Consider the following 26,312-nt stretch of genomic DNA (forward strand, 5'->3'; position numbering starts at 1 on the left):
CCATTCGTGTGATCTTTTGATTTCTTCTCTGCTTCATTCTTACCCATTCCCCTGCAAATGTGCTTTGTTTCAGGTTTGCTGAGCAACCATTGCCCCTCTCATTTGTTTTACTATGGTCGCTTCCTTCTCTCTCACCCCTCTTCACCGGAGGATCACCTGTTCTTCCTCTATAAACGCTGCACAAGTTTTCCTTCTTCCAGGAAACCTTCCTTGAACTACAATTATCCTGCCTCTTATTAATCCTACTTAGACTAGCCTTTAAACTCTTCATAGCATAAGACTCATTTCCTACTCTCATCATTTGTTTACTTGTTTGTCTTGTTTAATAGACTATTACTCTTGAGTTTAGAGATGATAGTTTCTTTTTTGGGTTTGAATCTGGCCTATAAACCTTTCAAATAATTGTTTGCTGACTGACTAAATGAATGACTTTTATAGATTATGCCATAATTTCACATACTTTGCTCTTGATTCTTAAGGCGCTTGAGGGTATGGGTCATACCATTTTCTCAGAAGGAGATTCTTAAACTGACTCATTCACTTCCATATTGCCACCTAAAATATTTAATAAAGGTAGGTCTTTGGTTTTGGGAAGGCAAGAACCTTATTTGTGGGGGATTAGAATAATGTAAATCTTAAACTGTCAATCAGTTAAAGAATCTGGAATACAATACATGGGAAATTAGAAAGACCGACTCTTATCATGAAGCATGCATTCTAGCTTATCCATGTATATTGTTGAGCCCGTGACTTTATTGGTATATAAAATTCCCTTAGGAGAGAATAGATATTTAACAACTTTTTCCTTATTTGAAAATAACTGCTTACAGTTTCTAGATTTTAATAAAATCTTAATCTAAGAATCAAGACAAAAGTTTAAACTAAAAAAACTTTGCTAATGAAGAGTTATAGAATTTCAACATGTGCTTGATGGTCCTGAGACGTTCTTAAAATATTTGCATCAATATTCCGAATTCTGTAGCAAAATAAACAAAATGCAAAGAACTCCATATTTATAAGTGATAAGATTTTTAAAAGTAGTTTAAGCTTATTTCTTAATAGAATTAGAACATTTTAATCTAAAATTTTATTTTTTATATATATACTTAATATTTGCCTTCACATAATTACTCGCTTAGACATTTTGTATAATTCTTTAATGATATAGCAAACTGAGTCAGCATATTATAGCTGAATCATGGTCCTGGCTGTTCCTTTTATTTATTCAGTGAGCAAACTCTGTATTACTAAAATTCCTTCAGTTGTGCTTGCAAAGACTTATTTGTTAGTCCTTGAATGCCCTAAGAAATTTGTATTGAAGATTCTAAATTATATACCTATTTTCAGTCTGTGATATATTAAAAAATAGAATGGAGAAAAATTATTCACATCTTTATAATTGGATGTCTGCTTATTCTCAGAGACCCCAGTCTCCTTTTAAAAAATATTTTTAAGATTCATTGTTGTTAAACTTCGGTATTGAATTTGTATAAAGTGTAGGTTGCAGCACGTTAGAATAGTATTGTCATTTAAGAATGTATTCACTGTTTTGGTTTTTGGAGCACTGCCTCCAAGGGGTTCATAGCATTTTGTACGTAGTTCACGTATTTCTAGTCTACAGACCTACCCTATCGAGGCAGAGGCTTCATGATCCTGATATTTTTTTTTCTTCTGCTATAAAGCTCAGCAATGGTAATTAATGTGTTGTGGGGTTTTTTGACAAAACTTTCCATGTCATTACAAATAAAACTGAGGTTTTTTGAAGACTAGTGATTTGTACCTTTAAAGAGCCACATTATTTTGCTTTTGTCTCAGAATGTATTATGCTTCACAAGTATACTGTGACAGCCTGAATAGAAAAGGGGGGAGGGGACATTGTCTTCAACTGGCATGCCGTTATCAGAGGGAATGTGTTTCTGGACACGAGATTTAGCATTCATTGGTCGTCTGAAGAAAGCTATTTCATCTGAGGATTGGACAAGAAGCTGCGTCAATTCGCTGCCCGTCTCCAAGGCACTGGTGATGCTGCCTTCACAAGCTGGCTAACGTCACGGCTCCATCACCCAGCGGGGTGTGGACTCTCTTTTTCTGTTCTTTTCTATTTAATTCTCTATTTGCTGCCTACTGCATTTCTTAATCTGTCTTCTGCCAAATGCTAACAGCATGATATTTTGCAATCATCTAGGTGAATACAAGAAAGACGAACTCCTGGAAGCTGCTAGGTAAGTGATTCCATTCATTTTAAGTGAGTATAGTGCATTTAAGGGAGAAAAGGAGGAGGGCAGGTGGAGGACTCTAAAAATTATAACATGTTATTGTCTTGCTTGGATTTTATACGATAATGCAGATAAGACCTTATACTAAATCTTTGTATACTTTATTTTGCATGATTAGTGTATTAAATGAGACTGTCGTTCAATATGGTGATGATTGTAAGGTTAATTTTATTTGGAACATTTCTTAAGGTAACTGCAAACCTGAGTTGCCGAGCTTTTCGAATGATATTCTTGGAGTATTTAAATACCTATATCTTTATTCTTCTCTGGAAATTTTTCTAACCAAGCTTGAATGAGGGGCATGAAGCAAATGTTAAAATTCTCACCCATTTTCTTTTGTTCTTGTTCATTTATAATTTAATTGATTAGCTTTTTACAGCATTTTATATGTGTTTTTAACTCCAGTGTTTTAGATCACTTATCAGAGTAAAGTTTGTTTGTAATTAAGAAGGTGACTTTATGCAGATAAATAAAACAAAAATGTAGAAAGCTACCTTATCTATGATATACCACTGTATGATGATTAACAGGAATTATTAGGAATATATTGATTGAATTGAATATAGCAAAAGAGATTCATTCAGAACCATATAAAGGAAATCAAAGCAAGCCCATATCATTTTCTACTCTCTTGTGAAAAATATCCATAAACATTAATAAGAAGCACTATAATTTTATAGGAATTGACTTACTACCTTTTTGTAGGAGTGGTAATGAAGAAAAACTAATGGCTTTACTGACTCCTCTAAATGTGAATTGCCATGCAAGTGATGGGCGAAAGGTAAGTCATTTAAAATATAATATTCCCCTTCTTTTTGCTTTATAGTTAAAATTTTTACAGTTGGCATATATATGTGTATATACACACACGTATATATACATACATATATATGGCTGTATTTTACTGGTACCTTTTAACTGTAAAATGAAATGCTGCTGTGACATGTTCATAGAGCTGGTGAAGCATGAATCTTAAGCCTTGTCTCTTAAATGTCAGACACTGAAAGTTATTTGTTAAATGGAACTGCAGCTTTTTTGGTGATTAAAATTATAACAACATATTATTTTCTGTGTATGATAATGGAAATTAGAAATATTTGTTTATATCCTAATTACCCATCTTGGTTAGGATATATTTTTTATTTCTTTTTGGCAGAGGAAAATTTGTTTGCTAGACAACCAACACTTTTTCCATTTAAAGCTGAGAAAATGCTAATTTTTTTTTAGGTCTATTGTAACGGCCCTGCTTTTTTTTTTATTGGCTAAGTTTTCATCGTTATATATTGAAAGAAAGTATTAAAGCAGAGAAAAATATTCTGTATTAATATACAGTTGTCATAAATATAAGGTAATACATAAAATATGCAGTGGTATCTTCATTATCTGCTTCATATTCTTGCTGAATAGAGACTGAAAATGTAATCCTTTATAGCCTTTGGTATCTGACTGCAAAGTTTTGCAGTGATTTGCCTTATAGATATGGAAAACAAAACATTTTGTACTATAAAGTCTTTTTTAAAATGTTGGTTAATTTTTTAATGTTAAAGGATGGCTTTTATATTTTTAAAACCTAAAACAGTTTTAAAGTTACACTGCAGATATTGAGGAAAATTATCTTGTACCTAATATTTAAAGAATTAATTCCTTTGGAATTATTTATATCGAAAATATACTATGGAAAGTATCAGGATGGATGGTACCCCTTAGAAATAATGAACTTTTTTGCTTTTAAAAATCATTTTTCTCTCAGTGATAATTTTATAGATTAAAATTATTCAGCTTTCCCTTCACTTTTTTCCCTATCCTAATGAAACCCATATAATAGTGGCATTGAATTGAATCCTTCCAAATATATGTTGTTATTGAAGATGGCTTGTATATTATTTCACATGGCCTAATGAATGTTTAGTTTCTCTGGATAATTTGGAGAGAGACTTCTACTTTCATCGTAGGTTAAATTATGTATATATAAAGCTATAAATTAGCAAAGATTTACTTGGTACTATTAATGACTTTTGGGAAATGTTTTTAAATGGGAACTGCTCATTTTCCCTTCAATTTTGAAGTTGCTTTGGGAGTTTTAACTTCCTTGAGTTACTTTGAGTTCCAGATTTTGTTTGGATCCTTTTAGTAGATAAGGCGACTTTTATCACTATGCAGAAACAACGCTTCTGATCTGTAAATGCAGCTATATCTTTAGACAGAGCTCTTTTAGAGCCCAGCCTACTTCAGTTTTCCACAGCCATTTTAATATTCCAGAATTTATGTGAGATTTTACTATAACAGGAGTCAGTTTCCATCCCAGCCTCGTTCTCCCATCCTTACCCTTCTACCTTGACAGCCCCATTCCTAGCTCAGTAAATCAAAATAATTAAGGAGTGTGAACACTGATAATTAACAAATTACCTCTTCTCCTTGCTTCAATCCTTACACAAATATGTAGAACTTCTTTATTTTTCCTTCTCCCCAAAGGAGGATACACTTCCTTTATTCCTGTAGCTGAAACTAACATATTCCTCATTCAAATTCCTATGGCTCCTTTTCTGTATTACTCTATGGCATTTACTGCAGAGTTCTTGAATTGTGGTTATTCATACGTATCTTTTTCTTCTACTTGGCTATTAGCTCTCTTTTGTACCGGACCAAGCCTGGCATTTTGCATGTGGCAGAAGCTTAGGCTACGAATATGCTCCCAGATGAACATAATTTTATCCTTCGAGTGAAAAAAATCATCTGTGCTCTTTGCCAGTTAGAACATTAACTCAGAAGTATATGAATGAGGAATTGTATATTTTCTGTTATTATATATTATTACTAGTATTACTTTATCAATTTATTTTTGAGTAATTGTACCACAAGGGAGAGTTATATATTTTAATGTGTAGAACATTTTTAAGAACATGTCTCAAATATTACTATTATACTGAAGGTTTCACAACATGTAAATAATGTAATAATTTTCCAAAATGTGCTCCTATACTTTTTTTTTTTTAAGAAGATGTTGGGGGTAGGAGTTTATTTATTTATTTATTTATTTTTGCTGTGTTGGGTCTTTGTTTCTGTGCGAGGGCTTTCTCTAGTTGTGGCAAGCGGGGGCCACTCTTCATCGCGGTGCGTGGGCCTCTCACCATCGCGGCCTCTCTTGTTGAAGAGCACAGGCTCCGGACGCGCAGGCTCAGCGGCCATGGCTCACGGGCCTAGTTGCTCCGCGGCATGTGGCATCTTCCCAGACCAGGACTCGAACCCGTGTCCCCTGCATTGGCAGGCAGATTCTCAACCACTGCGCCACCAGGGAAGCCCTCCTATACTTTTTTAATTATCAATTTTTTCAAATTAGATAGAAAAAGAAAATTAGACTTAAGCGTTTATTAGGTTTTGGTGCTATGCATATAACATAAAAAAATCATTCAAAATTGTTCATCAGTATGCAAAATGCAAATAAAATTTCATGTTTAAAATTGAATAATGTTCATATTTAGATATTACCCTAGTTTATGGCACAGAGCAATTCTTATTAGATATACCAGTTGCAGTAAAGCCGTGAAGTGGTAGATATTGTGGGTGCTGATGGAGATTGGGAAAAGATCCTTTAGTTATGACAGTCTCTTTTGTTTTCTTGCTATTGATATCAAGAGGATGTGTAAGCAAATCTGGCTGCTGAAGTACAAGTCAGTGTTATATATTTAGTATTTTTCCAGGCCATTAGCATGTGTTTATTTAGAATTAGGAAGTCAGATTGTATATAAACAAGAGGATACAGGTACTTTACATGTATAGTAAATTAGTCAGGTATATGAAGTTTTATTTCTTGAATTTGCGTTTTAGAACACAGTACAGAATCAAATTCATTTTTAGCAGGTTTTTAAATGACTGTATCAATGCTTAACTGAATCCTTGCCTGTCACTGTTTTTACTACGATTCCTGGTTTGTAAATTTTAAAAGCCCATGGAAGTGTCAATTTTGTAATGTTTTTAGAAAAGCAATGTTCCTGATACACTAACTAGTGGGTGGAGAAATTGCCTAGATATATGTGGGGGGTTTAGACGTCAGCATTCCTTTTCCAAGTGGTACGTGGGCTTGTACAGTGACAGTGTAAATTTAAATAGTCTCTTAATTCTGTACTATGACTTGATGATTATCCCATTAGGTAATATCTCAGTGGTTAAAATTTTTATTTCCCACAGACATTTGTTTTTCTAGCCTGTAGAATCTGCAAATAGTGAAGTAGCAGTAAGGTTTTAAGTAATTTACATGGTTATATTTTGCTTTTATTTGACATATAAATCAAAGCAGAGCTTGACTGCTCTAGAAATTTCCAGTTGTTGTTGTTTTCCCTAAAAAGCAAAGGCAGAAACCTTTTTTGTAATGTTTTGTTCTAAAATGCTACTTTCATACAGTTACACTCATATTCTAATGCTGGCCACTTTAGAAACATAGGGGCTTAGATATAATTTATTGTTCTTCTGTCTCCTGCCCACTGTGATTACGCATAGCATTCCATAGTTTCTTATTTTGAATTGCAGCGACCAGGTCCTTAAAACAGATTGCTTCCTTTCTGTAATTCCCATATTTTCAAACTTAGATGTCTTGTCCTTTAATCTCTCCTTACAGCATGTTCTATCATGATCAGACATTTTGTTAGCAATTATCCAAATATTCTGGTCTTGTTTGATATATAAATTTGAGATGGTGGTCGTCTCTTGTTTTGCAATATTACTTTTTATAAGGATACCTTTTTACAATGATTGAAAATAAGTATTTGAATGCATCTCAGATTATTTCAACACTCAACCCTCTTCAGAGTTCTTTTAGGTCCCTTTCCTGGCTGCGTTTATCCCCTTCCAAAATAAATGCCCTAAATTTATGCCCTCCTTATAACAAGGAATAGGTTGGAGTTTGGCATGACTGTACATATCCCTAAACAGAAATAATATGTATCTTTGCATGCATTTACTATGCATACTATTGCTGTAATTGTATGTCACCAAATATTGAAAGTAACTAATGGTTGGTTGGAATTTTGTTTTTATTATAAAATATTCAATGTTGTGGTAGTTTCTTTCTGCTCCCTTTGTTCATTCAGTCAGCACTCGATTCATGCCACGTATAGGTCACTGTGCTAAGTGTCTTGGGAGATAACTGTGTGTTTAATGGTATTGGTTCACAAGGAGCTCAAAATGTTAGAATGATGAAGACATTATCCAGGACATTGAAACCAGTGCCTAAAATATTATGATTCTTTTTGCTGTGATATAAAGTGTAGATTTAAGGTGAGATTTTTTTTCTAGCTCTTTTATTTTTAAAGCATTAGTATTTAGACATGTATGCTCTTCTGTAAGAAATCACAAATTTAGATGAAAGGCAACTGGAGGAGCATGATTTAAATTCAGAAAGATTAACTGAAGAGTTTCTCTAAATGTCGAATTTCTACCGTGTAAATGTTTGCTTCCATAAAATAGTTAATAATGAATAAGACTCTGGAAATGGAGAAAAGTAAAGTGTTTTAAAACTTTTTTTTTTTTTTTTGCGGTATGCGGGCCTCTCACCGCTACGGCCCCTCCCGTCGCGGAGCACAGGCTCCAGACGTGCAGGCTCAGCGGCCATGGCTCACGGGCCCAGCCGCTCCGCGGCACGTGGGATCTTCCTGGACCGGGGCACGAACCCGTGTCCCCTGCATCGGCAGGCAGACTTCCAACCACTGCGCCACCAGGGAAGCCCCAAACTATTTTTTAATAGAAATCAATCAGAAATAAAGTAGAATTTAGTACCATCCCTTGTAGATACCATAAAAAACTATGTGATATAGTCAAAAGAGCAAATAGGCTTTGAGGCCAAACAGATGGATTCTGTTCTCTGCTCTTCCACTTTCTAAGTGTGTGACTATGGCTCTACGGTTTTCAGTGTATTCTTTACTAAATGGGGATAATGATGCCCATTCCACAAGACATTTGAGAGGATTAAATGAAATAATGCGATAAATGTAACACATAGTAGAACTTCAGAAAATTAGATCCACAAGACATTTGAGAGGATTAAATGAAATAATGCGATAAATGTAACACATAGTAGAACTTCAGAAAATTAGATCCCTACTCCTCTGATACATTTTTTGCTTTAGAGCGTATTTAGAATGGACACATACATACTTCTGAGTACTTCTGCATCCCCCACTTCTCCACTTAAATTGTCTTTATTACCAAGCTCAGTCCCAGGTGGCATTTGGATAAAATGTAGGTTACCGGGTAATCTACAAAGCATACATTCAAATTAATTGTCTTGGAACTTGGTCTTTGTCTCCTCCCCACCCAACATCACATTTAATAAATTAAATGTTTATTTTTGCAGCTTATAAATTCAGAAATGTGTTCATAATATATATATACCCATTTTTAAGAATATATTTATTAAAAATTAATATCGGGCTGAAAAATAATGCCACAACATTCATTTGATTTCCATAAAGCACATCCAGTGTAGCACAAAGAATATGTAGGATTAATGCAATGGTTTTTGCAATTTATACTTAAATTTTAGGGTTATGTGAATTTGTCATTTTCTAATACAGTATTCTTGGTTATCACCTCCCTCCTTCAGTGTACATCTTCTCTAAATATTTTGCTGAAACAGGATTTTAACAGTCCTCATATTGTTACTTTGACAACCCCTCGATGAACCGGGCCTCATTATTTATTCTCTTGTCTAGTCCCCTCCCACACAGACCATGAACTAAGCCTGGGACTGCTTTGATGAATAAAATGAAGTAGAAGTGATGCCAGGCCAGGTTTAGGACTAGCCCTTGGAGTTGGCCTGGTAGCTGCAGTTTCTTGCTTTTGGAATACTCTTTCTTGGATCCCAGCTGCCATGCCATGAGGAAGCACAAGCAGCCGTATGGAGAAGTTCATGTGGGGAAGAGCTGAGGCCTCTAGCCAAAGACCCACCAAGCTTGGTTAAGGCTCTAGATGACTCTAACACTCCATGTGTCCTAGACTTTTAGCCTCAGCTGAATGTCCAGTCCAGCCTCCAGGTGACACCAATCGTCCTAACACCTAGCTCATACCACATAGAGCAGAAGAGCCACCCAGGTAACCTACCATTTTAGGGGTGGTTTGTTATGTAGTAATAGCTAACTGAAATACCCCTGCTATAAGAAAATATTGAATATAACTCAATGCATATTGTCTGTTGGTCAAGAAAGTTTGCGTCATTTCTCAGGCGGATTGAAAATGGTTCTTTCACAGCTGCTTGGAAGAATAAGTGAAGATTTATAAACAAATCACCAAACATATTTATTTCTTTTGATATGTTCAATTACTTTGTATTTATATCTTACAATTTAAGATTTTTTTCCCTCAGAAAGCAAAAAATAATTTTATGCACATATTTATGGGTCATGGCGTTGTAGGAAAAAGCAGGAAGTTGAAGCTAGAAGACCAAGTTTTAAGTTAAAATTATTACTAGCTATGTGATCGTGGCAAGTTTTATTATATCTGTGAGTTCTCAGTCTTTTAGCCTAAAAAATGATGACTTTGGGCCACATGAGCTCCAATTTACCTTTCAACTCTAACATTTTAAGATTGTTATGTATTTTGTTACTTATTTTTCATCAGAGTAAGTAATACAGACTTGGATTATGTAAGAGTTGGTAGATAAAACACTCCTGGTATCTGGAATAAAGTTTATAAACAGCCTTTTTCCCCTTTAAGAAAATGTTAGCATTACCTGAGGGCCCATGCGTGGCTCCCTGTGGCCTTTAGAGGCCTTTATCATCCTCCTCTGTTCTTACCACATCTTGGTAGATAAAAGGTCAGACCATTTTTTAGTGTCCAACTTTTCTGGCTCATAGTTTCGATGTTACTTGGGATTATAAGAAGGTCAAAAAGCAGTAAGTGTGCATTAGGGAACTCTTCAAGCACTTTAAGTTTAATTATATATCTAATCAAATCACTTCTTTTAAAGTACATCTTGCTGAACAGTGCGTGTCTTAACGGTAATGCAGAAATCCCTTGGAGCAAGTTTTCTTGCCTGCTTATGTTGGGATATAGTGTATAAAATCTTTATGCATGTGTATATTCATTGTGTAACAATAAGGGCTTGAAAATGTCTTTTTTATTTTTCATTAGGGAATCAGTACTACTAAAACAGTCTCTATTTTGCCAAGCATGACATCTCTACTAGTGAGGGTAATTAGTACCCATGCCAACTATGTTCTGTTTTTCTCTTTGAGAAAAGAATTTTTAGTAGAAAGGGACCTGTGTTAAAAAGCAGGTGGTAAAACTTAGGAATTCAGTTACGCTCAGCTTAGCCAGCCTCCTCTGAACTTCGGTTTCTCCTATACTCATATCCAAAAAGCACAGGTTTCCTGCAGTTTTCAACATTAGACTAGTTGAGGGATAAAAAAGGAGCGAGTATAAATCATTTTGCTCGGCATATGATTGATTCATTATTAAAATTTGATTTAGAAGCCAAATTACAAAAGTGATATTTCAGTATATCCTTTTAAAATTGTAAGAATCTAAGTTTAAAGTGCTTTTTCTGACTCTCCAAGTATACCAGACTTTATAGAGTAGGTTAGATGACAACTGCAGCAGTAGCTTGAAAAACATCCATCTGGCAGAGGGGCAAGGGAATAGGAGATCAGGTAGAAACACAGAAGGTCACTTTATGCTATTGTTGATGTCCAGGTTCTTCAGTGAGTGGAATTGTGAGTGGTGTTATTTACATATAGTTACTTATTAATTATTACATAATAAAGGTATTTTAAAATAGCCCTCTAATGATTATGATTTGATTATGGTGTCTCTGGCTTAAACTGTTTAGTTAATGTCAGTTGACAGTAGATTATTCCGCCAAAAGTTTTTAAGTCCTTTTAGTAAAGGGTGAACCTTAGTGTGTGAAAAAGGCTTGCTTAGTTACCAAAAGAAGTCTGATGTCAGAAACTCTTCTGGCCTAAGGAAAGTCAGCAAAAAGTGGAGAGTTCATTATGGATTTGAGAACTCTGATACTATCTGTAGCTTTGAATTGGTATTATTAGAAACAGTTGTTTGGCCATAATATGAAACAATATAAACAATTAATTTCTTAATTCATTGTGTACCAGTTACCTGGTATCTCAGTTAGCTCGGGCTGCCATAGCATACTGGGTTCCTGGCTTGTGGAGGGCTGCCTTTTTGCTGAGAGAGAAAGAGAGCTCTTGGCGGTCTCTTCTTTGTAAGGGCACTAATCCCATCTTGAGGGCTTCTACCCTCATGACCTCATCTAGCCCTAATTACCTCCTGAAGGCCCTGTCTCCAAATCCCATCATGTTGAGGGTCAGGTCTTCAACATGTAAACTGGAAGGGCAGACACAAACATTTACCTGGTTATTTTTGAATGCTACCTTTTTTTTCTTTTTTAAAGGAGTATAATAATTGTTCAGGAAATCTCCCCTCCCCCACCTCCGAAGCATATTCATCCATTCTCTCACTTGCTTAATTAATTTAGAATTATAGAAGGAAATTTCTAAAAGTATCAAGAATCTTAATAATATCCTTTTTAAAAGAAGGCAATTTTCAGTAATAAGAAAATGTCTTTCTCTGCTAAGAATGGCATCAATAGTAAAACTTAAAAAACACTATAAATACCGTGCATAATTATTTGAAATGCATATTTGGGTTGTCAAATCAGTAAATTTGGAAATAGACTAAATATGAAATACTTCATATGTTGATTTTCCTTTTGTAAAGATGCTTTAATTTTTCAGTAGTAACATGGTAATACCCTACTCTTAATACCATGGTAATACCCTACTCTGAATACCATAAGAATTCCCCTAAAGTAATCTCCTAGTGTCTGAGAGGGTTCAATACCCATTAGAATTGGGTAAGGAGGCTTCCGCAGGGAATAGAGCTAGAGACTTCTGCTCCTGGCTGCCTTTGGCTGCTGAATTCACATGTGCAAACTCAGAAATGTCAGGACTCGATCACTGAAGGAACTTTGAGGTAACAGCATGTCTCCCAAGTCCTAGAGCTCTGAAGCACACTAAAATCAGATAACAGAATTTCTCACTCTCTAGTTTATACAGTTAAAATGACTGTCCAAGGATCTAAGGTGGAATGATTTCCCCATAAATAATCTTTAAATGACAATTGGTGGACTTGTTTCCTTGTACTTCCAGAATAAGTCATCTATCTGTTGAACGTTAGTTAGAATCTTTGATGTTTAGATTTGAAAACCGAAGATTGTAAATATTATAATAAGGAATTCATGTGAGGTTTGAGTAGTGTGAAAACGTTTCTTTTGAAAAGTATAAGACATCAGGTTACTGTCAGAACAAGAAATTTGATTTCCATAGAGTCTGCCAGCTGTTTCTCATCAAGCAATGCAAAATTAATGTTGCACCTTCTGAAAGTGCTAAGCATTCTTTTTTCTTTCCCATACAAACCCTATGAGAGGACGCTAGAAACTCATTTTCATGCATACATTTCAATTCTTCAGCTGATTCTGAGGCTGAAAAAGAGAAACACAAATTTCTGGCTGTTGAAGAATCCCCTTGGAGTTTCCACAATGATAATGTTGAGTTAAAATTTAATTAAGTTGGCATTCAGAGCTTTACTCTCACAAAATTACCCTATGGATTACCCGCTCTTTATTGTCTGTTCATTTCCTTTCCCCTATCCTTCTCTTCCCCATACATAACACTTAAAGTAAGGATAGTCCTTTATAGACTCACTTTAAAAAATAAACTTTTACTATATAAGGGAATTGAAGTACAGAAATTTTGTTTTATGAGATATTTCATAAATTCTACAAATTTTCAAATGCCTTAGGCTCCTTCCTAAAGATGACTACATATGTTACTTTGGAAAAGCATACTCTGTGAGACTAAAATATCAATCATTATTCTACCTCATAGAACTTTATTTGGAAGAGGACTTCAATGGCAACTAGTCCAACCTCCCAGTGCAGTGTTGGAAGCTTTACTCTGATAATGCTGACAGGCTGTCATCTGTCTCGGCTTGAATGCACATCCAGGCCATATCTGGATTGAGCACCGAACTTAAGGTTTCACAGTTTAAGGAGGGATATTGACCAGTCCGAGGGTGACAGGAAGGTAGTCAAGAAGTTATTCTGGAAGAAGCAGTTGAATCAATTGGAGGGATTTAGTTCAACAAAAGACCAAATGACTGTTAGAGATACATAGAAAAATCCAGCACTAGGAAAGAAGCAGATAAATTTTCTTCTCCAGTTTCAATATTCTGTTACTCCTCCATGTCCCCTGATGCTTATTATTATTATTTTATTTTATTTTTTGGCTGCGCTGGGTCTTTGTTGCTGCTCCTGGGCTTCCTCTAGTTGGGGCAAGCAGGGACTACTCTTCGTTGCAGGGCGTGGGCTTCTCATTGTGGTGGCTTCTCTTTGTTGCGGAGCACGGGCTCTAGGCGCGCAGGCTTCAGTAGTTGTGGCACGCAGGCTTAGTTGCTCTGTGGCATGTGGGATCTTCCTGAACCAGGGCTTGAACCTGTGTGCCTTGCATTGGCAGGCGGATTCTTAACCACTGCGCTACCAGGGAGGTCCTGATGCTTATTATTTTAAATAACTTCTTTTGTTAAGAAGTCCTACATTTCTAGGGAACCCTCCTACACTGTTGGTGGAAATGTAAATTGGTGCAGCCACTATGGAGAACAGTATGAAGGTTTCTTAAAAAACTAAAAATAGAGTTAACATATGATCCAGTAATCCCACACCTGGGCATATATCCAGAAAAGATGAAAGCTCTAAGTTGAAAAGATATATACACCCCAGTGTTCTTAGCAGCACTATTTACAATAGCCAGGACATGGAAGCAACCTAAATGACCATCAACAGATGAATGAATAAAGAAGATACATACATACATACAGTAGAATATTACTCAACCATAAAAATAGATGAAATAATGCTATTTGCAGCAACATGGATGGACCTAGAGTGAAGTAAGACAGAGAAAGACGAATATCATGTGATATAATTATATGTGGAATCTAAAAAATGGAATCTAAAATGAACTTATTTACAAAACAGAAATAGACTTACAGACATAGAAAGCAAACTCATGGTTACCAAAGGGGAGAGGCAGGGGAGGTATAAATTAGGAATTTGGGATTAACAGTACTATATATAAAATAGATAAACAACAAGGACCTACTATATAGCACAGGGAACTATATTCAATATCTTGTAATAACCTATAATGGAAAAGAATCTGAAAAAGGATATATATATATATATATATATGAATCACCTTGCTGTATGTCTGAAATTAACACAACAATGTAAATCAACTATACTTCAATTTATTTATTTATTTATTTATTTGTGGTACGCGGGCCTCTCACTGTTGTGGCCTCTCCCGTCGCGGAGCACAGGCTCCGGATGCACAGGCTCAGCGGCCATGGCTCACGTGCCCAGCCGCTCCGCGGCACGTGGGATCCTCGCGGACCGGGGCACAGACCCGTGTCCCCTGCATCGGCAGGCGGACTCTCAACCACTGCGCCACCAGGGAAGCCCTATACTTCAATTTGAAAAAAAAAAAAAAAAAAAAAGAAGTCCTACCTTTCTGGGGCACTCATCCAATAGTATGGTCACACTCTCAGTATTGATAGGGTTTGATCTGAGTGCTGAGTTGAGTCAGAACTACCAAAGCAATCCCTGCCTACCAAGAGTAATTCTTCCTGCCTCTCAGCCATACTGATCCATTTCTGAACATACTATCCAGAACCTGAGTGCCCAGCCAAAGGAAGGGAAGGAAGGCAGAATGAAAGTTCTGAAGTCAGACTTACCGGCATATGATCTCTGACTCTGATATTAACTTGCTGTATTAACCCCCCTGTTTCTCAGTTTCCTCATTTGTTATATGGAGATAATAATGGTTTCTAGTTCTGGTAGCAGTTGTGTAAAGTAAACAAGTTAATACATAGAAAGTACACAGCAGATTTTAGCTGTTATTTCAATAAAATACTTGGTATTATCAAAATGTTTTTATATGTTTTATTTTATTTTAGCCAGAAAATAACACTGTGAGGAAGCCAGTATTATTGTTACCCAGCTCCCTCCTGTTACAGAGATTGTGACTTAAAAACATTAATACGTTAAACACTGTTAGGTTGTAGGAGTAATATGTCTGTTTATGAAACTAGTCCTGATATAATCCGCTGTGATGGGACCGTATCTATTATTAGGTGTATTTGGCTCTAGGCACTGTGCTTTAGAGAACTGTTGACCAAGAATCCTAGGACCAGGGCTTCCCTGGTGGCTCAGTGGTTGAGAGTCCGCCTGCCCATGCACGGGACATGAGGTCGTGCCCTGGTCCGGGAGGATCTCACGTGCCGCGGAGCGTCTGGGGCCCGTGAGCCATGTCTGCTGAGCCTGCGCGTCCGGAGCCTGTGCTCCGCGACGGGAGAGGCCACAACAGTCAGAGGCCCACGTACCGCAAAAAAAAAGAATCCCAGGACCAGAAAAAAAGACTCGTAATGGGAAAGAAATCATCATTATTAGAGGATCTAGTAAAGTGTATTCTGTAGAAGAGACAAGTTAAAGGAGATACAGTTTGGGGGGAAGGTGTGAATGAAGTATCTTTTTAAAATTTTATTTCTACTTTGGTTCATCAATTTTCATTCTCCAGATAGTTTCTCTTTTAAATTATTATTATAATAGCCCAAGAGTTGAGAAACTTCAAGGAGACTGTCTAATCTTTATTATGTACTACTTAAAATACCTCTTCAAAAGACAGGCATCAGTGATGAGATATATTTATTTCCATGGACTCATGCCCATATTGATTCTCTAGCTTTTAATTTGGCTTGATTCTGATTTAAGTAGCACTGTCTCAAAGAACTTCTTAGCTGTACCTCACAAGCAGATTAATCATGTCTCTGTGCCTGAAAGAAATTTAATAAGCTCTGATTATGCAGTTATTATATCTTCCTGGGAGTTTTGTATTAATGGCTGATACAGTATTTTACTTGTAGAAGGGGAACACTGATCTATCTTAACCAGATGATAAGTTTGAATGAGATGTGTTTTGTTAAGATAACCAGAGCAAAGCTGGAACATTTGTAAATGTCCATTTATAAGGTGATGGTTAAATAATTACGATGCAGCTACATAATGGAAATACTATACAAAGAATAAGATAGACCTCTATGTGCTAATATTTTAAGAGAAGAAAAGCAAATTGCAGAAGAATATAATACCCATTTGTGTGACAAAAGCAACAGCAAAAAGAACTCAGAAAAACAAACATACCTTCATATAACATAGAACAATATCTCAAATGACACTTGTGTAACTATGAACAGTGCCTACCTTTGGGAAAGGGGTTTGTTGTGCTAGAGAGAGAAATAGACATTTTACTTTGTGTTATTTTAGAGGGAATATATTATTTTTATAATTTAAAAGAGAATTATGTTGGGGTGGGAATGGTGAGTAAATGTAAAGTAATTGATAATTGAAACCAGTTAAAACTGAGAAAATACATATATCGTACCTCAGTTTTGAAAACAGATCTGAAAAGGCATGTTTTTATATGTCCCCAAAACTAGAAATAAGTATTGGAATTTTTAAGTGTAATGATTTTGTGTTTGTTTATATATATTGTATAAAAGGATGGCAGGAAGTTAAGAAAATTACAGATGATATCTAGGATGCATGAGTTCAGAGAGGTTGTATGTACATGCAAAACTGATGCTACATTGAACAATATTATCACTGAAAGTGTAATATCCAGGCATAATATGTCACCTGTTGTAATACTATATAACATACTATCTATGAATATTCTTGCCAATATAGTTTCAACTTCCAAGTTACATGAAATACAGAAGATACTGTCACAAGTTAAATCATTGCACAGGGAAGGGAACAACAATTAACAAGGTTTCTTCAACGAGAGTTGAGAAACTTCAAGGAGAGTTGTCAGTATTGTAGAAAAAGGAAGAAAGGAGGGACAAAGACTGTTGTAGATTTGGGGAAACATAACGGCCCAATAACCAAATGTATTTTTCCTGACATCCGGCAAATGAACTTTTAACAGTTTTTGAGACAGACAAGAAATTTGAATACTGACATGGACATTAGATGATACCAAAGATTTACCACTATTTTATTAGATGTAATAATATTGGATTTTTTTAAGAAATTGCCCATAATTTTTAGAGGCACCTACAGAAGTATGTAGTGTCTTGAATTTGCTCCAGAATACTTCAGTGGGGAAAATAAAAGAGATAACAGAAGCCAGTGTAACAAAGTCTTAATAATAAGTGGTTGTTGAATCTGGGTGATGAGTACATGAATGTTCAGGTGAGCACTGAAAGATCTGAGCAGATGATAAAGTTTTATGGTTCTACTCCTAATTTGGTAAAGTAGTAAGTCTTGCCTTATTCTGAATGCATGTGTGCCCTTGCAGGTGGGCACACACACACAAACACACACGCTACTTTCTGACTTGGGACAGCTCTGGAAACCAAGAAACTCATTCAGCATTAAGCCTGGCTAGAGCAGGGTGATCAACCATCGCAGTTTGCCTGGGATGCGCGGGTTTCCTGAGACTAAGAGTGTCTCGGGCAAACCAGGATGAATTGGTTACCCTAATCTGAAAAATTCAGGAGGATTTGATCTAGGTCAAAGTGGAAATCTTAAAGAAGCCCTCAGTACACTACACATCATGAAGTTAGGCAGCTCTCTGATGACTTACATCCTGGCTTCTCAGTTGTGGCTTTGTTCTTTCCTAGTGAACGCTTCAGACATCACACAGGCCTGTGTTGAAATGTGGTGTAAATCTTTCACACAAAGTCAAATTCACCAAGCTGGATTATTCATATCCCCCATTCTCTTTTATTAACGTAAATCAAAAGCTAACCATAACTTTCATTTCTTTTTTACTAGTATGAGGCACTGTGTTAAGCCTTCTAACGTAAAATTAAGATATGCTCTTCATTCTCAATGAGCTCACAGTGGATTAGAGGAGACAGACACATAAATATTTAACTATATGATTTCATGACAAGTGTTACAGTAAAAGATTGTGGCAATAGTTTTAAGACCGTCTTTGGCAATCTTTTTAGTGACCACTTTTTGTTGCAAAAGTAGTGTCCAAAGACAGAATAAGAGGAAAGGAGATATTTATCTGGAGTACTGGTATTTTGGAATCGTATTTTAAAATCTTGTTTAAGGATTGCCCCAAATTTTGTACAGGCAGACCTTGTTTCACGCTTAGCTTTATTGTACTTCTCAGACACTGTGTTTTTACAGATGGAAGATTTGTGGCAACTCTGCGTTGAGCAAGTTTATTGGCACCATTTTTCCAACAGCATTTGCTCACTTCATGTTTCTGTGTCACATTTTGGTGATTCTCACAATATTTCAAACTTTTTCATTGTTATATTTGTTATGGTGATATGTGATCAGTGGTCTTTGATGTTACTACTACAACTTGCTGAAGGCTCGGGTGATGGTTAGCATTTTAACTAAGATATGTACCTTTTTTTAAACATAACACTATTACACACTTAACAGACTACAGCATAGTGTAAATATAACTTTTGTATGCACTGGGAAGCCAAAAAATTTGTGAATCGCTTTATTGCGATATTCACTTTATTGCAGTGGTCTGGAACAAAACCCACAATATTTCTGAGGTATGCCTGTACTTTATAAAAATAGAACAGTAATAATAGTCTTAAGAAATTAAGAATTTTTTTTTTTTTTTTTTTTTTTTTCGGTATGCGGGCCTCTCACTGTTGTGGCCTCTCCCATCGCGGAGCACAGGCTCCGGACGCACAGGCTCAGCGGCCATGGCTCACGGGCTCAGTTGCTCCGCGGCATGTGGGATCTTCCCGGACCGGGGCACGAACCCGTGTCTCCTGCATCAGCAGGCGGATTCTCAACCACTGCGCCACCAGGGAAGCCCCGAAATTAAGAATTTTTATAATATTTTATGTTTCTTAGATGAGAAGTGCTGTAAAGATTGGGATATTCTGTCTCTGTGTTAACTTCAAAAGCTTTCTCAGTACTAACAAACTGAGGAACCTTTCCCCAGTACCCAGCAGTCATTTGTGAGATAGCCATGTGTGTTTTGTGTTAAATTCTAAAATTCCCTTAGGATTGAATATGTAATAATACATTTAAATCTTGAGACGTAGTTTTCATGATTTTTTTGCTCAGTAGGAAAAAAATATTTAGAAATTAAATTTTGATATTCTAGGCACATAATAATATATAGGTCTTCCAAAGGTGATGACTGCATTGTGTATCTATAGGATTTTCTTGCTTTGATATTTAATCCTTAGGAATACTTTGTCTTCCATTGTTTGGATTTGTTAAGGAGTCGTGTGAAATTAAATTTAAGTGGGAAAATATTTTGTTACTTGTAGGCCTTTAGTTTTTTTAGCAAATTAATTATGGCAGTTGAGCTGTTTGGAGTGAACCAGAGTGAACGATGAGGTCAGAAGGTTGGAGGTAGTAATGAGAGATTGTCTGTGGCCTTCTAGATCATTATAAAGACTTCCGCTTTACTTAGAGTGAGATGGAGATTTTGAGCTGAGGACCGGAACATCTAACATTTTAGCAGGATCACTTTGCTGCTATGTTTCATAGGCTCTCAGAGGATTAAGTTGGAAGCAAGGAGGCTGTTACAACCAATCAGCTGAGAGAGGATGGGGCTTAGATCAGGATAGTGATAGTAGATGTGGTGAGAAGTGATGGGATTCTGGAGAGACTTTGGAGATAAAACCAACAGAAATAGTGTGATGCAGTGAGCATAGTGTGTGAGAGAAAGATGACAATCAAGAAAGACTATCAAAGTTTTTTATCTGAGTAACTAAAAGGAGGGAGTTGCCATTGACAGCAATAGGAAATTCTGCAGAGTAGCTTTTGGAGGGAATACTAAGAGCTCAGTTTTGGAAATGAAAAGCATGCAGTGTCTCCTGTATATCCGTAAGGTGATGGTCAAGTAGGACGTTAGATTATGAGAGTTTGGAGTTCAGCAAAGAAGACTGAACTGGAGATAGAATTGAGGAGTTGTCAGCGTATAAATGTTGTTTAGAACCCCAAGACTGCATGAGATCACCAAAAGAGTGAGTGTAGATAATGAAGAAAAGAGGTCTAAGGACACAGTCGTGGATTTCTCCCATGTCAGGAAAGTGAGGAGCAACCAGAAAAGAAGTGTGGGTACCTAGGTGTCCTAGATACCAAGGGGAAAAACATTGCAAGAAGGAGGAAGTGCTCAGCTATGTCAGATGATGCTGATAGGTAGAGTAAGATGAGGACTGATAAATGACGGTTAAGAAATAACTTCTAAGATACTTAATAAGGTGATAATAAGTAATAACCACCATTTGTTGAGCTTTTTCTATGTGATACTGTATTAGGTGCTTTATATAGTTATCTATAATGCACGAAATAGCCTTATATGGTAGGAATTATAATTCTCATTTTACAGATATTAGAAACCAAGGCTCAGAGACATTAAGAAATTAGTCCAAAGCCATATACCTTGTAAATCTTACAGAGGAGGAGTGCAAACCCAAGGCTTAAAAGCCTCTACTCACTTCCTTATATTGTGCTGCCTGCACTTCTGTTAAAGTTGCATCCATCGTTTTATATCAGGGTTGTCAATTGTTTCTATCTTAACTATGCATGTATGTGTAGGATAAGTTAATGCATTATTGTATGCTGCAAATCTATATCATAAAAAGGAAAGATAAATGTGTATATATAAGTTTATTGTTTCCTATGGCCTGATTCCAAGAAGAAAACTTTGAATTATGAGATTTATTTAAGTAAGGATTCTTTTTTCTGTAAACATTTTACAATATGAAAATATTAGTAATAACATTTCTCTTACAGCAGAATAATATTAAGATGGGTTTTTTGATAGAGTTTTTATATTTGCAGTTGTTTCATGCTTTATCACCCTACATGTTTTTTATTTTATTCTTTTTATAGCTCTACATGTTTGACTTTTAAAGTATTCCCAACAAAAAATCTGTTTTGAGAATAAATACGAGGTGTGCAAACTGACAGTGACTGCTGTCCTGTGCACAGTGCCGCCGTAAATGTTTGATTCTTGTGTTTGCTAGTTTACAGCCAACACAAAATTATCAAGTAACGTGTGAGTATTTTACAAATGGGCCTGCTTTTCTTTTTTTTCCAAACCAAAATTGCACTCTGTTAATTATCCAAACATTTAGAAAATTACTCTTATCATCGCTGTGCCATTTGGTAGTTGAGGTATAAAGTTGGCTCTATGTGGTAACCATTCACTAGATCACATGATTTTAATTGCTTTGCATCAGAAGATATCATTTAGTATGTAATGTTTAGTGGTAAATTTTTTTCTAGAGGGAAAACTCCTGGACTCTTAGGTATAAGCTTGTTCAAATCATCGTTTGTTCTCAATTGGCACTTCTTCTTTTGGCTTTATACCATTTCCTCAAATTTACTGCAGGCGTTTCACAGATGTCTGTGTGCCTCCAATGATACTATTTAGTTTGCACAGTTAGCATGCACATTGGAATGACTCCTCAGAAAGTTTCATCCTGCTTGTTCTGTACTCACTCTTCCTGTGCGTTCATCCGCTTCCATAGCTCAACGACCTCTACTTAGATGCTGCTACCATTTTGCTAACTGACACTGTCATTATCTCCCTCCTAGATTAGTCCTGCAGGCTTCTATTCAGGTCTTCCTGCCATCAGATTTGCCCTCCCTCTCCAGTTTATTCTCTACTGAGTAACCAGAGTGATCTTTCCAAAACTCCATTCTTAGTCCCATTACCGCTGGGGTATGGTATAGGCACTCAAACACAATAAACCCAGACCTCACATTCTCTCCCTTTGGGTTCCCTTCCCGTCCCTTCCCTACTTCCCTCTTCTCCCTCCCTCCCTTCTTCCTTCTTTTCCTTCCTCTATCACTGACAATCACTGACATTTCCAAACTGGAAACTGCTATATCCCTTACTACTTACTATCAATTATCAGATTCTAGCAATTCTCCTTCCTAATAGTTTTTGACACTCCTCAACTCCATTCTTTTTTTTTTTTTTTTTTTTTTTTTGCGGTACGCGGGCCTCTCACTGTTGTGGCGTCTCCGGTTGCAGAGCACAGGCTCCGGACGCGCAGGCTCAGCGGCCATGGCTCACGGGCCCAGCCGCTCCGCGGCACGTGGGATCTTCCCGGACCGGGGCACGAACCCGTGCCTCCTGCATCGGCAGGCGGACTCTCAACCACTGCGCCACCAGGGAAGCCCTCAACTCCATTTTTTAACAACTGCTCTATTTCAGGCCTTCTATCACTTTCTACCATTTCAGTTACAGAGCCTTCTAATTTATCTGAGTTATATGTTTTAAAATTATACAGGTTAAAAATTATATTACCATTTTCAAAGCATTATAATTTTTAGTCTCATAATGATTTTTTTGAAATCCAGAAACTAGGTATAATTTTTTGTTTTGGCCTTCTGTATAAACAATTATTGTATGTGTATATGTATTCATTCATTTAGGGACTTAGTTTATTTTCAAGAATAAGAAATAAATACTATTATTGACCCAACTATATACAAATAAAATTTTGTAAAAGATACCTTAATATGAAAAAAGAAAATCTTTTTGTGCATCAGCAATGAAATTGTCACCTTTTCATTATAATATTAAATGTCAGCTATGTCCTATGAGAGCTTACTGACACATTGACCATTCATCCAAAGCAGTTACTGTCTCTTGAGGAAGCTTCCCAACTGCAGTATAAAGTCAAATTCAGCCCTGAAGGTGGGCCAAGAAGGAGTGACAGAACTAGATTTACCTTCCTTCCTGAAACAATTAAAAAAAACAACTGGACAAAATATATGAAACTGGTTTTCAGAAGTTGAACATCAGGAAGTACATAGTAGTGATCCTTGAGTGATAGGAATCAAATAAAGTGAGTTCTGTGATTGCTCCAGGTTGCTGCCTAGAAAGAATTTCCAGGCCTTGATATAGGGAGGGAAAATCCAGGAGGCACCCAGTGGTTTCCCTGACTTGAGAAGATGGAATTAGAAGTTTGAGGAGACCAAGGTGGCAAGAGTTAGCAGGGTGGAAGGACCAGGGAAGGGAGAGCTGCACAGAGAAGAGAGCTCCAGAGAGCTGCAAAGGTTCCCCTTACTATCTTCAGCTGAGTACTGATTAATACAGATATGAGGAAACTACCTGAGGCTGATAAAAGAAACCACTCAAAAGGATTAGAGGTAACAATGCTAGCAACTCACAGAGACTTTAATCATTTCTGTTGCCACCAGCCAGAAGGGACAAACCTCATAATTCATTAGATATCAAAGAGTACTCAAAAGGGTAATGCTTCAGTAGAAGGGGAAAATTAGTCCTAGACCAAAGGCTGCTCTGGTCCTGCTTACAAAGCTTACAAGCGAGCTTTGAAAATAACTTAACATCTGTACAATTGGAGTTCCCAAAAGAGAGAATGGTAAGAGAGAGGGCAGAAAAAATATTTGAAGAAATAATAGCTGAAAGTTTTCCAAATTTGATGAAAACTGTAAATAATAGATCGAAGAAGCTCAGCCAGCCCCAAGCACACACATACACCAAAAAAAGAAGGAAAAAAAACCAGAACTGTACCAAGGTACATCACAAGTCAAATTTCTTAAAGTCTGTGATAAAGAGAAATTATGAATGTATCCAGAAGAAAAATCACATGTACATAGGAATAAAGATAGCATGTAGGCAGATTTCTAGTCTGAAACGGTGCAAGCCAGAAGATAGTGAAACATCTTTAAAATGTTAAAGGACAGGGAAAATAAGTCCTGAAAATAATTTGGTAGTCCCTAGAGGTATCATTTACAGTAACATTTGACAGGTGTCTGAAGGCAGAAACTTGGATGGGCTTGTTGTTTGATGATTCAGAAATTTTAATCATCTGTTTTTCTATGGCATTTTTACATTTTAAAGGTGATTATATGTGGGAGAAAACTTTTCTTACACTTTTGAAATAGCTTGGATGGGTGGTTTTATCTCCATTTTACATGTGAGGAAGCTGAGCTATGTAGGTAATATAACCTTCACAGTTCCACAAGGTCCAGGACTGTGATCATGTTTCCTGACTTCCTATTCAGGACTCTTTTCCAAACTACCTGATCTCATTATTAGCTGTGTATTGCTCAAAAATAATTCCTAAACTTAGAGACTGTCAGAACATATAAAATGTATGGAGTGCCTTGAAAGCAGTAATAGATAGCACAGTATTAAGTAATTCTTGTGTATCAAAACATGTGAAGAAAATAAATTGAAAATCTTATTAAATCCCAAGGCCCCAAATAGAAGACATGAGACATGGTAGTACATTAAAGTATATTAGACCCTGTGTGAAAAGCCGTTACAGTATTTAAACTTTAAATAAATGAGCAGAGGTGGGAAAATTTGCTATGGTTGCAGAGAAACTTTTAATTAAAGTAATGTCATTTCTGATTTTTTTTAAAAGGTGAGGAGAAGTTTGATTAATTATTATATGTGAGCAGAACACCTTTTAATAACTTGGTTCCAATTAAAATGTGGCAGAAATTAGTTGGGAAGAAACTTTATTTTCCTCCTGTATTTATACTGCATATGCCGTACATAAAACAGAAGAATTAAATACTATCTTGGCATATTTCATCGTATCCAAGGTAGGAAATTAGTTCTGACCCATTGCTAGCAGCCTAATGGAATGAATACGGTCCATTGTCTTTTTTGTTTCCACTAGAATTTGTTCAAATATTCTTCAGAGATGCTTTTCAGCTTTTCCTATTGAGGAGAAATTTTGAGAGCTAGCTCTTTATGATAGAATTGGGATTGAAAAGTTAGAATTTGAAAGGTGGACAGGATACAAGTAAGATAAAGAAGAATGTTTCCAATTATGAGGAATATGAGCCCTGACGTGTCTTCCCAGAACAGTAGGAATGGTCCATGATGGAAATAAATTAAGAAATAATGTGGAATAGGTAGGGTAGGGCTTGATAACTGAAGGCCTTGAAAAACCAGTAGGAGAAGTAGGTGAATGGCACTGAAGTTAGAATTTACTCCTGAGATGAGTGAATTGTTTCTCATCCAGTTAGGAAATACGAGTTTTTGGCACTTCACCTCAGTATTTTCTGTGTATGTTAACACTCATTGTCTTTAAATAAATAAATACAGATTCGATGCCAAAGCAAGAATTATTTACCTGAAGAGGGGGATACATTTTTCTTTCTCTTTTCTATCTAGTCAACTCCTTTACATCTAGCAGCGGGCTACAACCGAGTTCGGATCGTTCAGCTTCTTCTCCAGCACGGTGCTGACGTGCATGCAAAAGACAAAGGGTACGTGTATCAGCGTATTTCCTGTAATGGTTTCATTCATGGATATTTATGCTTTGTTTTCAACATCTGATACACTAACGTGTTTGAGCACTAGACAGAGTCTTAGTCCCATTGCCTTACAGCTTGTGTAGCATTTTACGAATGTTCACAGTGATTTGACTTCATTTTCATGTTCCTACTAATTAAGGATTCTTCTCATAACAGTTTCCTAAATTAGTTTAATTTTATTATATTCTATTTGAAGTTAAAATTTGTTTCTCTCAATTGCAATTACTATTTTTCAACTCTTAAGTTACACTTTAGAAAGACAGATAAATAAAAAATTCTGATAATCCAGTAACATAACTATCCTATTTATCAGGTATGAAAGGACCATCTCTTACTAATAAACTAAAATCATAAGTATATGTAAGTATACAATATTCTAATTTTTTCCTGATGAAATCTTGGCCATCTAAACTGAGAAAACCTAAAAGCTCCTTATGAAGGTTGATATGGGAGAGAGGTGTCTGGGAACCAAGAAAGCAGTATGTCATTTATTTTATGAATAGGTGGATTTTGGAAACCTTTGTACCACTTTCCAAGCTAATCTCCAGGGACACGTGAATTGGGTCTGCTAGCCTATGTGATGGGCTAACATTTCTCATTATGCCACTTTAATATCTAAAAGATAATTAATTGACCTGACTGCCCAGATGAAG

The 26,312-nt window shown here is 36.3% G+C and overlaps 1 protein-coding gene across 1 annotated transcript in view; it reads left to right on the plus strand.

The window, feature by feature from the left end:
- TNKS (tankyrase) overlaps positions 1-26,312 on the plus strand; it is a 171,377-nt gene that overhangs the window by 75,823 nt on the left and 69,242 nt on the right. Inside the window, exons 4-6 of the mRNA XM_059049380.2 lie at positions 2,186-2,222; positions 2,982-3,057; positions 25,517-25,611. Coding sequence (XP_058905363.1) covers positions 2,186-2,222; positions 2,982-3,057; positions 25,517-25,611 — 208 coding nt within the window. The remainder of the gene's footprint in view (positions 1-2,185; positions 2,223-2,981; positions 3,058-25,516; positions 25,612-26,312) is intronic.

Source organism: Kogia breviceps, chromosome 20, assembly GCF_026419965.1.
Source record: "Kogia breviceps isolate mKogBre1 chromosome 20, mKogBre1 haplotype 1, whole genome shotgun sequence".
NCBI lineage: Eukaryota > Metazoa > Chordata > Mammalia > Artiodactyla > Physeteridae > Kogia > Kogia breviceps.